The 17,140-nt window shown below is 38.7% G+C and overlaps 1 protein-coding gene across 1 annotated transcript in view; it reads right to left on the minus strand.

Annotated features, from left to right (window-relative positions):
• Positions 1-341: 341 nt before the first annotated feature.
• Positions 342-17,140, minus strand: part of kif5ab (kinesin family member 5A, b) — a 60,409-nt gene continuing 43,610 nt past the window's right edge. Inside the window, exons 17-29 of the mRNA XM_077601959.1 lie at positions 16,765-16,882; positions 15,853-15,914; positions 15,000-15,109; positions 14,195-14,296; positions 13,111-13,171; positions 12,968-13,039; positions 11,878-11,988; positions 10,066-10,285; positions 7,724-7,937; positions 7,553-7,602; positions 2,991-3,018; positions 2,769-2,869; positions 342-1,136 (exon numbers count right to left, since the gene is read on the minus strand). Of these exons, the coding sequence (XP_077458085.1) occupies positions 1,117-1,136; positions 2,769-2,869; positions 2,991-3,018; positions 7,553-7,602; positions 7,724-7,937; positions 10,066-10,285; positions 11,878-11,988; positions 12,968-13,039; positions 13,111-13,171; positions 14,195-14,296; positions 15,000-15,109; positions 15,853-15,914; positions 16,765-16,882 (1,269 nt within the window). The 3' untranslated portion in view covers positions 342-1,116. The remainder of the gene's footprint in view (positions 1,137-2,768; positions 2,870-2,990; positions 3,019-7,552; positions 7,603-7,723; positions 7,938-10,065; positions 10,286-11,877; positions 11,989-12,967; positions 13,040-13,110; positions 13,172-14,194; positions 14,297-14,999; positions 15,110-15,852; positions 15,915-16,764; positions 16,883-17,140) is intronic.

A 17,140-nucleotide genomic window follows, 5' to 3' on the forward strand; every position in this document is an offset into this window, starting at 1 on the left:
AATTAAAAAAATGCAGTTATAATAATAGCAATCTGCTCGTTTTAAATCTCTTTCCGCAGAACGTTAAAGTCATCTAAAGTCGTTTAGTCGTTAGGATGTGATACATTTTAATTAGTGGTAAAACAACAGCTTATTTATTTGTATTATTTATTTATGTTCTGCTTGTACTTCTGTGCTAAGGAAGATTTTCTTAACAAATATATCCAATTCATTTTTTTGTATACCTAAATCATTTTAAAAGTAGCTTTTTAACACATTTTGGGAATCCGAAAAATCACTAAAAAATATGTTATCGAGATGCAATGTATACATTTTAAAAAGTCCATATGAAAACATTATGATGAAATGATTGACATTTTTGTTGACCTGACAGCGTTTTAAAATCCTCCTTTGGCCTGCTCATATTTTCTCTATTAATATGCAAATCTGATTTGATCTTGTCATAAACACCAATGTACACACACACACACGCACAAATTCACACAAAAAACGCACACACTCTGCTGGGAGTACACTCTAAAACATGCATTCATTCAAGGCTAAAAATAGAGCTAACAGATGCATAATTCACTTCTGTCTCACATTGAAAGTATAGCAGCGGAAAAAGGAAACTATTATATTCCCATATATTTTTTTCTCATTTTGTAGATATTTAAAAATATTTTTCTTTACTATGTCTCTTTTTTTTCAGTACAGGTTTGGTTGCAGAGAGGTTGGTGGTTTATGAAGGGAGGGGGCGTCTTTTACATTATTTCGTATATTAACACACGATTGGATGGAATTTGCCCCGCCCACTTCAAACGGATTGGACGTCTATTGCCATCAATGGCTAGCCAATGGCAGTTAATCACGTTTTTGCTGAGATTTGCATTAAAACGTGAAATCAGTTGATTTTAAATTTCAAGTTTGGCCAACTTTTGTGTATTTTTACAGTGTTAAATTTGGATTTTTTTCATTTATTTTAGCTTTTAGCCAAAAAATGTTTTTTTTTAATAGTTCCCTTAGATGGAGCCAGCTTTTGGTGAGGGCCAATGGCCATTTCCATTCATTTTCCAGTCATGTGACACACAGTCCTTGAAGAGGAAGAGGAAGAGGAAGAGGCAGGTGAGGACGAAGCTACAAAGACGGCCGATCGGCTGCATATGGAAAGGAGAGATAAGGAGAGAAAAAAAGAAAAAGAATCAGCAAGGGAGATCAGAGCAAATTGAAAGAAAGACAGATGGCAGAGAAGCCACGACGCCGACGCTGGCTTTGCCAAGGGGAACGTCGCTTGCTTTTGTCGGCAAAATGGTGAGATGTTTAAAAGTTACTGTCAACTATTCCAATTAATCTCATCTCATTTTCTGAACCGCTTTATCCTCATTAGGGTCCAGGTCCGGAATCGGTGATTTCAAATAATAAGGATAAAATCCATATTTTCCACACTATACACTAAACACGCACTATACTATATTCCCGTGACCGGACGTTTGGTCGAAAGACGTTTGGTCCCCGGACGTTTGGTCGACCGGACGTTTGGTCGCCGGGTTCGCTCGCTGTCAAATTATGATAGAGAGTTTACTGTTGATATTTTGATATTAGATATTTAGATATTAAACTCACTCTCTCTCATGAGTATAATTTTGAGAGCTGGTTTCAACAGTAACAACCCGGCGACCAAACGTCCGTTCTACCAAACGTCCGGTCTACCAAACGTCCGGTCGACCAAACGTCCGGTCGACCAAACGTCCGGTCGACCAAACGTCCGGTCGACCAAACGTCCGGTCGACCAAACGTCCGGTCGACCAAACGTCCGGTCGACCAAACGTCCGGGGACCAAACATCCTTCGACGAAACGTCCGAGTACCCTATATTCCGCAACTAAGACTTAAATTTACACAAAAGCCGACACTTTACTTTATAATCCAATGAGTTATATATGAATCAATATTGGTTAATAATTGATATGAAATTCCCTCTAACACAAGTCCATCTAATCGATGTATATAACACAATTGCTAACCACTACTACTACAGCTCCATCTAGTGGAATATAGCCAATCCCCTACTACTACTATATACTACTATATACTACTATATACTACTATATACTACTATATACTACTATATACTACTATATACTACTATATACTACTATATACTACTATATACTACTATATACTACTATATACTACCACTATCACTACCACTATCACTACCACTACCACTACCACTACCACTACTACCATCACCACCACCACTACTGCGTTTTATAATCCAGTGCGCCTTATATATGAAGCACATTTTTTGATTGACTGGTTACAGGTTAGTGGGTTCGAACCCAGATTAGTCCTCCTGTCTGGATTTTACCATGTTCTCCCTGGCCTTGCGTGGTTTTTCTCCAGGTCCTCCAGTTCCCTCCCACATTCCAAAAACATGCATGTAGGCCGGTCGAACCCTCTAAATTGCCCCTAAGTATGAGTGTCAACGTAATGGTTGTCCTTCCCCTCTGCCCTGCGATTGGCCGGCAACCAATTTAGGGTGTTGCCCCCCCCACCACCACATGCCCAAAGTCATTTGGGACAGGCTCCAGCACCCTTTGCGATCCTTGTAAGGATAAGCGGTTCAGAAAATGAAGGAATTAATTTTAAGATAGGTCATTGAAGGTGCGCCTTATAGTGCGGAAATACGGTAGATGGATTCCAGATATCCCAAAAATAAAACATATCCACGAAATAGGACCAACGACATCGATCTTTACGTGAAGACCTCGAAAAGAACTTTCTAACCTGCAATCTTTTCTATTAGATGGCGACGGCTGGCCAGTTTGCTGGGGTCTCGATTGTCGCAGACGTCGGTGGTGGACACGCCGTTGTCGTTCACGCGCGTGCTAGCCAAAAAAAAAAGAACAGCATAAATTAATGTCATTAAGTGCTGGTGCGGATAAGGTGAGACGGACAAGTGACAGTGAACCACGAGCAGTGCATGCTGGGTATGTGTCAGTGCGTTACCTGTTGTCGTTGATGTCCGTGGTGTTTCCTAGGGACACAAAAAGGTGAGGATGCAGGCTCGTGCACAGTGAAGCAAAAGTGTCACATGCCTTTAACTCAAGTGTATCGCCGTCAATGGCGGCCGATGAGTTGACAAATACATAGACGAGATAATAACAGGCTCCGTTTAAACAAGGCAATGATGGCATTTCTGTTAGAGCAATTTTCCCCTCGTTTTGAAAGGTCGCTTGTCATTTTCCACTTTTGCGCAAATGATGGTGACGCCATTTTTTCCCCCCGCTGAGATCACAATCTGCTCAATGGAGCACTATTACATATTAAATAAACAACGCCTCAGGGTAGGAAGCACTTGGTTTGAGTGCGTGGAGGACTTTTCAGGCAATTCAATTAGATGGCTGATGGAGTGAGTGGCTGTTTTTCCGCATTTTTTTCAGGGCCTAAACGCTCTGTGTTTTTAATACAAAACAATGTAGTGGCACAAAATAATGTCTAGATTTTTTTTTTAATTATTTATTTAGAATATTTTAGATAACTGTAATTATTTGTAAATATAAACATGTAAGAATATAATATTTTCTTCAATTTATATATCCACTGAAAACCTATATTGGGGAAAAATGTGAATATCTCTATTTTTTTATTTAAAAAAAAACAATACATTAAATATACTCTTAATGCAGTTACTTTTTATATTTTCTAAAAACTTTTTTGTGTTTTTTGAATGGGGAAAAAGTAACTATTTACAGTGGTACCTCGACATACGAGTGCCCCGACATACGAGCAATTTGAGATACGAGTAAAATTTTGAGCAATTTTTTCAGTGTTTTTTTCCCGTTAGTCAGTGCGAATGGCGTATATACTACTACTCGTTGGCAAGTGGTCGTGCATTATCCTATTGTGAGGACATGTGCATAATTTAGGGAATATTTTGAAGGGAATACAAAGGCAAACAACCCTCGATAGGTTGCATCAGAAACTCAGGGTGGAGGCGGGGCAAATAGTCAACCCGGGAGAAGAAAAGTATCAAAATTTCAAACAAAATTAGAATTAAGGTTTGTCTAAGGTTAGATTAAACTTATTTTTGAGTGTGTCTGCATCGAAATCCAAGTGCATTTAAATGTGTTTATTTTACGTTATGAGCGTGTTGCCGTGCAAAAAGTCTCCCCCCGCGAAATCCGTCTAATTTTAGTTCTATTAAACACATTTTAGTATACTATTAAACCACTAGTTATTTGTTACTTTGTTAATAGATGGCGAATTACAACAAATAAAAATGTTTTCCAATCCAATATCCTGTTTTTGGTGTTTTTTTCAGAGGGTTGGAACGAATACATTTGTTTTTAGTTCATTTCTATGGGAAGCGTTCGTTTGAGTTACGAGAAAATCGACATACGAGCTCAGTCCCGGATCGCATTAAGCTCATATCTCGAGGTACCACTGTACTCGGTACTGTTCGATTTTCATTTAGGACTACAAGTCAATGCATATGATTGACGTGTTGAGCCAATATGAATTTCATTGAGAGATTTAGAGATTATTTAGGTATTTAGACACTCGTGTCTGCCTAAAAAAAAACTGATGCATCACAGGTGTCCAAAAGAGAAGATGACAAGACTTTGGCTTATTATTATTCATGTGTGAAATCCCCGTAAATTCCGTGGCACTTTGCACAATGGCAACGACTTGGCTATTGTCCGGGAATCTCCTGGGTGTCCAGATTGTGAAAGCTTCCGGGCTTTTGTGATTTGCGGGGAAATATATGGCAGTGAAAGCCATATAGCCAAAAAAGCCTTCCGTGAAATGAACCCAAAAGGCACTTTCCCTCTTTTTACTGCTCTTATTGAAATTCATGGCACGGCAGTACTACAAATACATATACGCGACCAAGAAGCTACTTTAGAAGCTCTGCCAAAAATGTCACGTTTACACCAATAATAATATTCAGGTTTTATGGACATTTCAGTGTAAAGTGGCACTTCTATAATTCCTGGTTTCCCCTGAAAGATTTTACCCCAATAAAATCGCGTAACATGAATAAACTCGATACAGGCTGAAAAGCTGTATTTCAAAATACGAAATTGCAAAGGGAATATCCAAACCAGCCAAAATGTTTTCAACATTCGTTCGTTGATTGATTTTCGATACCGCTTATCCACATAAAAGCCATACGATTGGACAAAACCTGTTGTTTCTTAGTTTGATCATCATTAATCACCAGATTTTTACACCTGACATCGAGAGCTGTTCCTGAATCCATTTGCCGATTTCCATCTTGCTCGACTATTTACTGTTACTGGGCAACTGCTGACATGGACAGAAACATCCAGCCTTATCAGTTTCCTCCAGAGGCCTCCACCGAGCTCGTATGTAGCTCGTATGACATCTATCGTCGTAGGCGACTCCGTCACGCATGCGCGACCCTTAAGCATCTCGACTCGACCGCATTAGTATTCACTGCGACAAAGGTCGAAAAGAAGAAAGGAAGAACTTCCTGACAAGTGAGATTCCTTCTGCTTGTCAGGTTCTGCTATTCGTATTTTTCCTGTAGATTCATGCAACATGTTTATTTATTTATTACCTATTTATTTATCTCTGAAATGTCTTTTTCTGTGTCTGTATTCTCACCCTCTTGCTACTGACAGTGAAATTTCCCAAATACGGGATTAATAATCTAATCTAATATAGTCTAGTCAAATCTAGTCTAGTCAAATCTAGTCTAGTCAAATCTAATCTAGTCTAGGCAAATCTAATCTAGTCTAGGCAAATCTAATCTAGTCTAGGCAAATCTAATCTAGTCTAGTCAAATCTAATCTAGTCTAGTCAAATCTAATCTAGTCTAGTCAAATCTAATCTAGTCTAGTCAAATCTAATCTAGTCTAGTCAAATCTAATCTAGTCTAGTCAAATCTAATCTAGTCTAGTCAAATCTAATCTAATCTAGTCAAATGTAATCTAGTCAGATCTAATCTAGTCAGATCTAGTCTAGTCAAATCTAATCTAGTCAAATCTAATCTAGTCAAATCTAATCAAGTCAAATCTAATCTAGTCAAATCTAATCTAGTCAAATCTAATCAAGTCAAATCTAATCAAGTCAAATCTAATCAAGTCAAATCTAATCAAGTCAACTCGAATCAAGTCAACTCGAATCAAGTCAAATCGAATCAAGTCAAATCGAATCAAGTCAAATCGAATCAAGTCAAACCGAATCTAGTCAAACCGAATCTAGTCAAATCGAATCTAGTCAAATCGAATCTAGTCAAATCGAATCTAGTCAAATCGAATCTAGTCAAATCGAATCTAGTCAAATCGAATCTAGTCAAATCGAATCTAGTCAAATCGAATCTAGTCAAATCTAATCTAATCTAATCTAATGAAGACCCCAGGTGGGCAGAGTCCCCTGCGTCGAGATATTGCTTTGCAATTCGCCGCTGCTAATTAGCAATCACGCTCTTTTGCTAGTTGCTCTTGTTGTCCTTTATTGATTTGCTACTTGCTGTTCTTGTTTCGGACACTTGAGCGACTTCGGTTTCTTTTTTATCGGTACCCTGAAACTCTGCCTCAATTACCCTCGTTTCTTTTTTTTCTCCCCCTGATCCATGTCGACCTCCTGTCACGGACTCTTTTTTGTTATTTCCTTTTCGTGTTTGCGTTTTTTTTCGGTTCAATAAATATTAGAACGGCCCAGTGAGCGAGTGGTGGCCTCAGTTCCGAGATCAAGGTTTGAATCTCTGGAGGGTTCCGACCTTCTTCTGTGGAGTTTGCATGTTGTCTGGGTTTCCTCCGGTTACTCCGGTTTCTTCCCACATGCATGCTAGGCTAGCTGGTTGAAAACTAAATTTCCTAACCATAGCTACGATTAGTTGTCCTTTGTCTCCTTGTGCCCTGCGATTGGCTGGCCAGCGATTCAGTGCCTGCCCCGCCTGGTGCCCATAATTGGCTGGGATAGGCTCCAGCACCCCTGGTGACACTTGTGAGGATAAGCGGTAGGGAAAATGAACGAATGAATAAATCGCAACAAGCCTCATTGGTCGTTTGCTCGATTTTGGGGTCCATCCTTACGACTTTGCGGACCGTAACGCTGGCCGTCATCGGGTATAACGACACATTTTACGATCTAACTCAGGGGTGTCAGACTCGGTCGGGTTGGTTCGCGGGCTGCTTTAACGTCAACTCGATTTCATGTGGGCCGGACCATTTTAGATATAATATTTAGATTTTTTTTTATAAATGGATTAAATGAACTGGATTAAAAGCCCTGAACATTCCGTTTTTTATAGATCTAAAATAATGTTTATTTTAGCTTTGTTTAAATATATTTTTAGAGTTTACAAAATGATTTTTAAACTAAAAACAGAAAAAATGGATTAAAACATTACAATTATTGATTTTTAAGGGGGAAAATCAGGAAATTTAATATACATCTATACTCTTCATTTTAATTTGATCCTAAAACAGAAAGTCGCCACTCATGATTTACTTTCCCGGGCCACACAAAATGATGCGGCGGGCCAGATTTGGCCCCCGGGCCGCGACTTTGACACACGTGATCTAACTGAAGCTCACCGTTTTCGGAATCGAGCATCTCGGCGGTGTCGGCTCGGGTCGACGGAGGGCTAGGAAGAGCGGGGAGAGATGTTCAAGATAAGCAATCAGTAAATAGCCATCAAAACGTTAGCTCAAGAGCTAGCGGTAAATTTGACAATTTGGGCAAGATTCTCAAATCAAAGGGCTCACGTATTTTGAGTGTTGTTGTGGTGGTGGTCCAAGCATCCTCGGTTCTGGTTGATTTCGGGGGTTGGGCACTCACTTTCCGGAACAGGGGTGGCCGCCTCTTGAGCTAGCGGATCGCCGTGGGGCGCGTCGTCAGTCATGGGAACGGGGTGCTCGTCGAGGCCTCGCGTGTAGATGGTGCGCGTGGGGGAGGGGTGACCGGGACGAACGGCTTTTGCTGTCAAAGATGAGACAAACGTAGAGTGAGATAAACGAGTTTTAAATTACAATGGCGCAAATGGCAGCCAATGAATTTTTACTAGACACTAATTATTCATTATCGTTGGGTGTACCAAATGCAATAAATGACTTTTAAAAATCAATTAATCACAGATGATTTATATGATTAGGTGACTTTTTTTTACATAATCTATTGTTACAATATGACACTGGGCTTTACAAAAAAACTGCATCTATGATTATTATTTAGCTATTACCGTATTTTCACGACTATAAGGCGCACTGCATTATAAGGCGCACCCTCAATGAATGACACATTTTATTATTTTTTTTTCATATATAAAGCACACTGGATTATAAGGCACCCTGTCTATTTTGGAGAAAATTTAAGACTTTTAAGTGCGCCTTATAGTCGTGAAAATATGGTAAGTATACTTAATGTTTTTCAAATGTACAAATATGTCATTTGGACTATTTACAAAGAGAATCATTTGCTTTCACCAGATACAGAAAACTGAGAATATTTACCATGTTTTTTTTGGTTTTTAAATAAAAATGGCAACTTAAAAAATATATATTTTTAAAGAAACGCGTAAAAATATAATACTTACAATTTTGCATGTTGTGTTTATTTATGTGCCTTTCACATCCATTAAAAATCTGATAATTGTCGTTTTTCCAGCTTTCTTGCTAGCCCAATTTTTCTTGCTGATATTAAAAGTGGTTTTGTTTATGGGTGGCCACACAGCCAGACCATTGGTGCGTATTAAAAATTGAATACATGATGATGGATAACATCTTAAAATAAACAATGAGACTTTCCAATCCATCCTTCAGTGGGTTTCGAAGAAAAAAAAGCAATTTTGAGTTTGGACCCCCTTCCTTGGCAAATCTTATTGAAATTCATAACAAGAAGTTGGAGTCGACAAATTCATGCGAGAAGGAATAACTAAGATTAGAGTGGTGTGCACACACACATACACACACACTAAGAACATGCAAGCGTTTTCTCACGCTTCAATTCCAAAGCAATTATCAGATGCGGAGGTGATGAAACACACCGACACCAGGCGTCGGATGTGAAAAGATCTTAATTGTGTTCTATTATAATCTTTCGTACGGAGCGTTTACACGTCACAAGCATAATTACAATTAATCAATGGCTTTAGAATGCTTGGCACAGTAGTCATTGTTCAGAACAAGCGCAATAATGGTGGACTTGGATTCTTAGACAAAGCTGAATAGCAACACGATGTACACAAACGGCATTCTTTTGTGATCGTACTTATTTATTGTTCGCATTTCAATCTTTCAAACGGGATCTACCGTTAAAGGAAATAAAGGTAAGATGTTCAGTCTTAGATCTGTGTCCTCGACAAGCACAAGAATGAGTCGTCTAAATTTGTACGGTATTTTTCAGACTCTAAATCAAACCCGAGTATAAGACGCCCCTACCAAAAATGTAGAATTAAAAGGGAAAAATATATGCATGAGTTGCACTGGATTATAAATCACACTAGACCAGGAAAACACAATTAATGGGGGGAAAACACAAATGGGATTAGAGTATAAATCACTCTAGCCCAAGAATGCACATTTAAAAGGGAATAAAATATTAGCCACACTGGAGTAAAAGTAGCTGTTTTGGGGGGGATGTTTCTAAAATTTATAAGAAAGGTAAAATGTTACGATTAAATTACAACATTTTGTTGGTTCAACAGAGCAGAACGCATCCATTGTTCAGGTTTTTGGGTAGAAAGCAAAAAACATTTAAAGGGATTCAACACAAATTTACTAAATTGATTTATTAATATTACATTTTAATATATCATTTTTTATTATATCTATTTTTTATTATATATATATATATATATATATAGTATATATATATTTTATTATATATATTTTTTTTTTATATTATATATATACTAATTTTTATTATTATATTATATTTTTAAGTATTATATTTATTAATATAAGATAAATTGATTCCGGAATGGAACATCCAAAGCTACTCGATGTCTGAAAATGCATTTTTCATGCACAGTTGGATGACTTCCCACCAACAATGTACGTAAATGCAGCCTTAAATACATCTGAGCCTCAAGTGCAAAGAGTGGACATACCAATGTGAGCGGCGCGAGGCCGGCGGAAGGGATTCCTGGCCCTAATCATCACGTCCTTGATGCGCTCCACCTCATCCTGGTAGCGTTGGCGGTCCTTCATAGCTCCGTCTTTGGCCTCCTTCAGGGCGCCCTCCAGCGCCTTGACTCGCTCGGCGGTGGACCGGAGGCGCTTTTCCAGCTTTGGGAGCTCGCAACGGAGGTCGGCGTTGTCGTGTACCAGCTGCCAAACACAAGCCACAAAGCTACCTTGTAAAAATGTGTTTAAACGGAAAGCCCTTTTTGAACTTAGATTTTGAACTTTTTTTTACAGACCCCAAAGCACTTTACGTGAACACCCACCCATTCATCCACGCAGCTACACACCAATGGTGCTACCAACCCACTGGGGGTTCAGTGCCATGCTCAAAGGCACCTCAATAGCGGGCCGTTGTACCGTAGAATCGAACCGCTGACTCCTTCAAGGACATAAACTGCTTTTAAGTTGTCTTTCTAAATGAGTTTCCTGCAGATATCTTTATTTTTTGCATTTTGTCAAGGAACGTGAAGGCTTGTGTGAGGAAAAACTGTACAAACGGGTTCACTCTTTTGACTGTCATTGACGGCAATTGACTTCCATTATATTTTAACGAAGAGGTGGCAGGAAAATCAATTACATGCTCTTCCCCGTTGAAATGGATTGGATCTTTATTATCGTCAATAGGTGTTTACACTATAAATCGACCACAACACTTACTTTGTGACCCGGACAAAAGACGTCCACTCTATTACCACTGTCCCTGACAGAATGAAAATCAAGCACTTGCAGGTACGACAAATCTGTTTTCCTGTTTAGTGTAACTGCAGTGCAGCGATTTCCCGGCTTCGTCCCACATTTTGTTGATTTATGACCACCCGGTTGGTGCTGAAATCCTTCAGCATCAGCAGGAGGCAAGTCAGTGTGGGATTAGATCACTGCAGCACTCATTAGGTAAATAAAAACAAAAAAACTTTATTTGTTTCTGGCAAACATATCACAAATGGCATTATTTGAAGTCTGATTAAAATTTGGGAGAAAAATGTATTTGCGTCTGGCAAAGGTATTTTAACCATAAAACACAATATGATAAGCTCTGCACATTATTTTACGTTTTGTTTAGATTAGATTACTTTATTCATCCCGTATTCTGGAAATTTCACTGTAGCAAGAGGGTGAGAATACAGACACAGAAAAAGACATTTGAGACATAAATAAGTTTAAATAAAGTCTAATAAAATAATATAATAATAAATAAAAATAATAGTTTAAATTTACAACCTCCCCTCACCCGCAAACGGGGGCCCGGTTGCCCAGCGGCCCCCCCTAAACTCCGCCCCTGAGTGAAATTACGTTCGCAAATTGCAGCGATTGAAAAATCATCTCCAGCCATGTTTGACTGCGTGACGATGAATTAATTTAAAGGACTATTCTTCACGGTTCCGCTCGGTTTCACTCTTTGCGCCAATGTAATCATCTTTTATCTTTTTCCTTTAATGAATTTATTTATTTATTTTCCCAAGGAGACACTAGCGTAAAAGCACCCCGTGGCATGATTGATGATCCTAAGAGGTGCTTTCACCCAAAAGAGAACAACAACAAGGCGGGCTGCCCACCACGCTTACTTTAATTTATTTGCCTTGTTGGTTTTTTTTTCGTTTTCTGGCCTACAGCGGAGTCGTTTCGAACTCGAGCGCCGCTTTCCCATTTTTTTTACAGCGCCGTGGGCAGATAATGACTTTGTAATTGCGTCTCCAGGTCCATGAAACGTTTGCTCGTTACGTGGGGGGTGGGATTACCTGCTTGTGCACCTTCGTCAGCTGGTCAAGGTTGTTTTCCAGAAAGGAGATCTTTTGTTTCTGCGTGATGTAACCGCCACCGCCGCCGCCGTTACGCTCCATTTCGGCACTCTGACGATTCAAACGACAACGTCTGACTTCAGATTTTCAGCATTTTACTCACAATTATAATTTATCACAAATACATTTGTTGAACAGTCCCCTTTTTTCAAGTATCATAAGTAGTACCGTATTTTTCGGACTATAAGTCGCACCGGCCAAGGAATACGCACACAATGAAGAGGGAAAAAATATAAATATATATATACACAAGTCACACCGGAATACAAGGCGCATTTTTAGGAAGGCATTTTTTTATATGATCTGAAACCAAGAACGAATATACGTTAAAGCAGGGGTGTCAGACTTGGGTTGGTTTGCAGGCCGCGTTAACGTCAACTCGATTTCATGTGGGCCGGACAATTTTAGATAGAATATTTAGATATTTTTTTAATAAATGGATTAAAAGAACTGGATTAAAAGCTCTGAATATTCAGTTTTTTTAATAGATCTAAAACAATGTTTATTTTAGCTTTTTTTATATATATTTAGATTTTACAAAATGATTTTTGAACTAAAGACACAGAAAAATGGATTAAAAAATTACAATTATTGATTTAAAAGGGGGAAAATCAGGAAATGTAATATACATCTATACTCTTCATTTTAATTTGATCCTAAAACAGAAAGTCGGCACTCATGATTTATTTTCCCGGGCCACACAAAATGATGCGGCGGACCAGATTTGGCCCCCGGGCTGCCACTTTGACACGTGTGTTAATGTAACTATAGTCAAATGGAAAACAACAACAAAAGACATTCTCAGAACTACAGCCTAAAAAAAATTAACACAAAAAAACAAATTACACTTCAGTATTAGTCAGAGGCCCAGCCAAACTATGAAAAAAGTGCGACTTACAGGTCGGAAAATACGGTCATAAACTGCTTAAATAAGCTTTTAAACTCATTGGGTGCCTTTGACGACATTAGACGTCCCTCCCACTATTAGTAAGCAATTAATTAAAGTTGGCATAAGAATTGTGCGGCTTACCTTCCTCACCCGAGAGGTGAGGTCTTGGACAAAAAACTTTCGCAGGTTGTGGAGGGTGTGCAGTTCTCGGGCCTACGACATAAACAGAATCAAATGACAGTTTCGGCTTAATTTCGGCAGAATCGATGACAGTGAGGACTTACCACCGTCTCTTCAAGACCCTTCAGGTCCTGCTTGGACTGCTCGTGTCTCTCGTGAAGAAACCTGGAGAATTCAAAATCAACGCCAATTCAAGTTATTCTGTGGAATACTATTGGCTTCTCTCTTTTTTTTCTCCATATCTGGCATGTGATGCAATTTGATGCAAAGGTCATATCATAACCTATTCTGTAGCCGAAATGCACATGGGGAAAAATCCCAGACTTAAGTGATGAAATATTAGACTAAATGACTGATTACATCAGAAACGTGTCATTATACACAGCTGCGTATAACGAAATTGGTGGTGCTACTCTACAAAGTGTGTTTTCCCAGTAAAAACATAGTATATAAAAGTAATATAAAAATATAAAAAGTCACATCCAGGGAAGGTAAATTCTAAAATATTGCACACATTCTAAAATATTGCACACATTCTAAGATATTGCACACATTCTAAGATATTGCACACATTCTAAGATATTGCACACATTCTAAAATATTGCACACATTCTAAGATATTGCACACATTTTAAGATATTGCACACATTCTAAAACATTGCACACATTCTAAAACATTGCACAAATTCTAAAATATTGCACACATTCTAAAATATTGCACACATTCTAAAATATTGCACACATTCTAAAATATTGCACACATTCTAATATATTGCGCACATTCTAAAATATTGCACAAATTCTAAAATATTGCACAAATTCTAAAATATTGCACAACAAACTGGAGAGCAAAAAGCCACTGCACCCGTATACCACATTATAGATAATATTATTCACCTACTTGTCAAGGATATGTTTATTGTTAAAGTGGTGCCATTAAATTTTATTGTTTAGCAGCATGAGGGAGTCGTACCACGTTGAACTATGAACACTTATATTCAAAAATGTAAGCATTAATGAAAACAATTCCCTTTCGAACCCCCAAAATGCAATTAGACCCTTTCATGATAATATTGCACTATATCGAACTCTCTCTTCGACTAAGGGACAAATTGCTGTTAATGTTAATGTTATCTCTTCATGAAAGTGATATGTTGACTGGTTTTCCTCTTTTCTATCAATACTCACATCAGTTCCTCCAGTTGTTGGTTTTTTTTATGGTCTCGACTGCGCATACGCTCGTAGTCGTCGTGTAGTTGTTCCAACTCCAACTCCTGCTTTTGGTTCCAGCTGAAAGAATGCATCATTTCATTTATTTGTGACAAGTAATAGTCAAATGTATTGGTGGTAAATGATATTAAACATTTAAAAACAAAAAGTAATGACATAATACATTAATTATAAATGAATCATTATCAAATAAACAGCAAAAATCTATGGATATAAAAATATTACACTACATTATGAATTTTTTATATCACAAATGATCAATTATACACACATTTACCCTTAAATGTAAACTCACTGAATAAAATGAATGCTAAAAATATATATAAAATAATTCTCTTTGAAAAACTCATTTTTTCGACTTTCAAATGTCATTTTTAAGAAAGATGTGACAATGCAGATGAATTAATTTAACACACTATTGTTAAAGATGATAAAGATTAATTATCAAATTAAACAGCAAAAATCAATCGATATAAAAATATTACACTAAATTGAGTTTTTTATATCACAAATGATCAATTATACACATTTATCCTAAAAATGTAACTCACTGAATAAAATCAATGCTAAAAAATATATATATATAAAATAATTCCCTTTGAGAAACTCATTTTTTTGACTTTCAAATGTCATCTTTAACAAAGATGTGACAATGCAGATGAATTACTTTAACAAACTATTGTTAAAGATAATGTATTCATCATTCACCATGCTTTCTACTCCCATTTCTGTACAATGAATGCGAATAAAATGAGGCACTGACTGGGTCAAGTCGTTGATGAGCGCCTGCTGCTCGTCGATTTTGTCTCGCAGGGGGCTCAGCTGCTGGCTGTGCGCGGCTCGCTGCAATTCCATCTGCTGCTCCAGCACCCTCTGAGGTACGGAGAGTGAAGAGAAGGAAAGAAAGACATTAGACAACTTAAGACAAGGGTGTCAAACTCGGGTTTGTTCGCGGGCCGCAATAACGTCAACTCGATTTTAAGTGAGCTGCACCATTTTTGAAATAATAATATTTTTTTCTATTTAAATCAGATTTAAAAAAAAGTGCATCAAAAGCCCTAAATATTCAGATTTTTATAGATCTAAAAAAATGTTTGTTTGAGCTTTTTTTTTTCTTTGTGAGGGAAAATATCTTAATTAGTTTTTCATTTCAAAAGGAAACAACATATTTTTGGAAATATGTTCAATATTAAAGTGGAAAAGAGATTTTTTTCATATATGTATTTTTAGATTTTACTAAATGCGTTTTGAACTAAAAACACAAAAAGGAAAAAAGATAGATAAAAAAATGCAATTATTGACTTAAAAAGGGGAAAATCAGGAAATATAATATACATTATAATCTTCATTTGAATTTAATCCTCACACAGAAAGTCAGCCCTCATGATTTACTTTCTCGGGCCGCACAAAATGACGTGGCGGGCCAGATTTGGCCCCCGGGCCGCCACTTTGACACCTGTGTTTTAAGCGAAGACCCTCCTCAAATTGGAAGACAAACAAAACCGACACACCACAGGCACAACCGCGCACTATGCTGGAAGTCTGCATCGAGCTGATAGCAATGCGAAAAATGGCCACCGCGTGAGGTTACTTTCTCTTGGTGTTGTCATGGTTACCTGGATGTCACAGCATTCCTGGACAGAGTCATTCTCCCCGCCGGCCAACCGAGACACGGTCTCTGCAAAACACAAACACACATACGTGAAATCGCAAGATTGGCTTTTTGGGCTGTTTAAGTGGCTTGGGGCTTTTATATGCCCGCCTCTTCCCAGCATGCAGTCTTGTCTTTATGTTTCTTGGAGGGATTCTGGGATTTACAGGTGTGGGTGACAGATGTCTAATCCGTTGGGACACGGAGGGGTGGGAGTCGAACATAATGTTTCATTGTCATTGACGATGAAAGACATCTCCGATCTAAACACAAAAATTGACTAAATTAGCGCTCTGAATAACATCCGAACCGCTTATTCTCACAATGGGGGGTGCTGGAGCCTATCCCAGCTGAATTGGCGGCCAGCCAATCGCAGGGCACGAGGATACAGACAACCATTCACACTCACTCATACCTAGGGGCAATAGTAATATTTTCATTAATTCGTTTTTTGAATCGCTTATCCTCACAAGAGTCACGGGGGTGCTGGAGCCTATTCCAGTTTACGTCGAGCGCAAGGCGGAGAAAACCTTGAATTGGTGCTCAGCCAATCACAGGCCCCAATGAGACGGACAACCAATCACTCGTGGTTAGGGACAATCCGCTGGCCTAGCATGCATGTTTTTGGAATGTGGGAGAAAACCGGAGTACATGGAGAAAACCCACGCAAGCCCAGAGTGAACATGCAAACACCACATAAGAGGACCGACCTGGGATCGAACCCAGGACCCCAGAACGGCGCTAGTAATATTTTATGGAGCATAAATGTAACTTTATTTGAATGTCCTCATCCTGAAATCCCGAGGCGTTCCGTTACGCCACAACGCAAACCCGATATTCATCTGGGTTACCAGTAAGACATAACTCAGCGCCATACCTCGAGCTTGGATCTGGGCCAGTTCCTCCGTCAGGGAGTCGTAGCTTTCCTCCAGCTGCCTCCTCTTGCGCTCCACGTCATGAGCGTAGTCGGTCAGCGAGCGGATCTTGGCCTCGTGCTGCCGAGGGGCGCAAACGGAGGAGAACAATTCAACCCTCGCATGCCGACAGCTACGTTGTAAAAACGGAATATTTACAGAGGCAATAAGACCAAAGCGGTTCGCGGCGATAGCCGAGGATGGCCGTCGATCGAGGAAGCTCGATTTACTTGTCAAGATAACTAACAATTATTATATGTTCAATGTACATCTTGGGATGAACAGACTAGTAAAGTCAATCGTTGCTAAGGACAGCCATCAAATCCATTTTAACTGGGA

Source organism: Stigmatopora argus, chromosome 6, assembly GCF_051989625.1.
Source record: "Stigmatopora argus isolate UIUO_Sarg chromosome 6, RoL_Sarg_1.0, whole genome shotgun sequence".
NCBI lineage: Eukaryota > Metazoa > Chordata > Actinopteri > Syngnathiformes > Syngnathidae > Stigmatopora > Stigmatopora argus.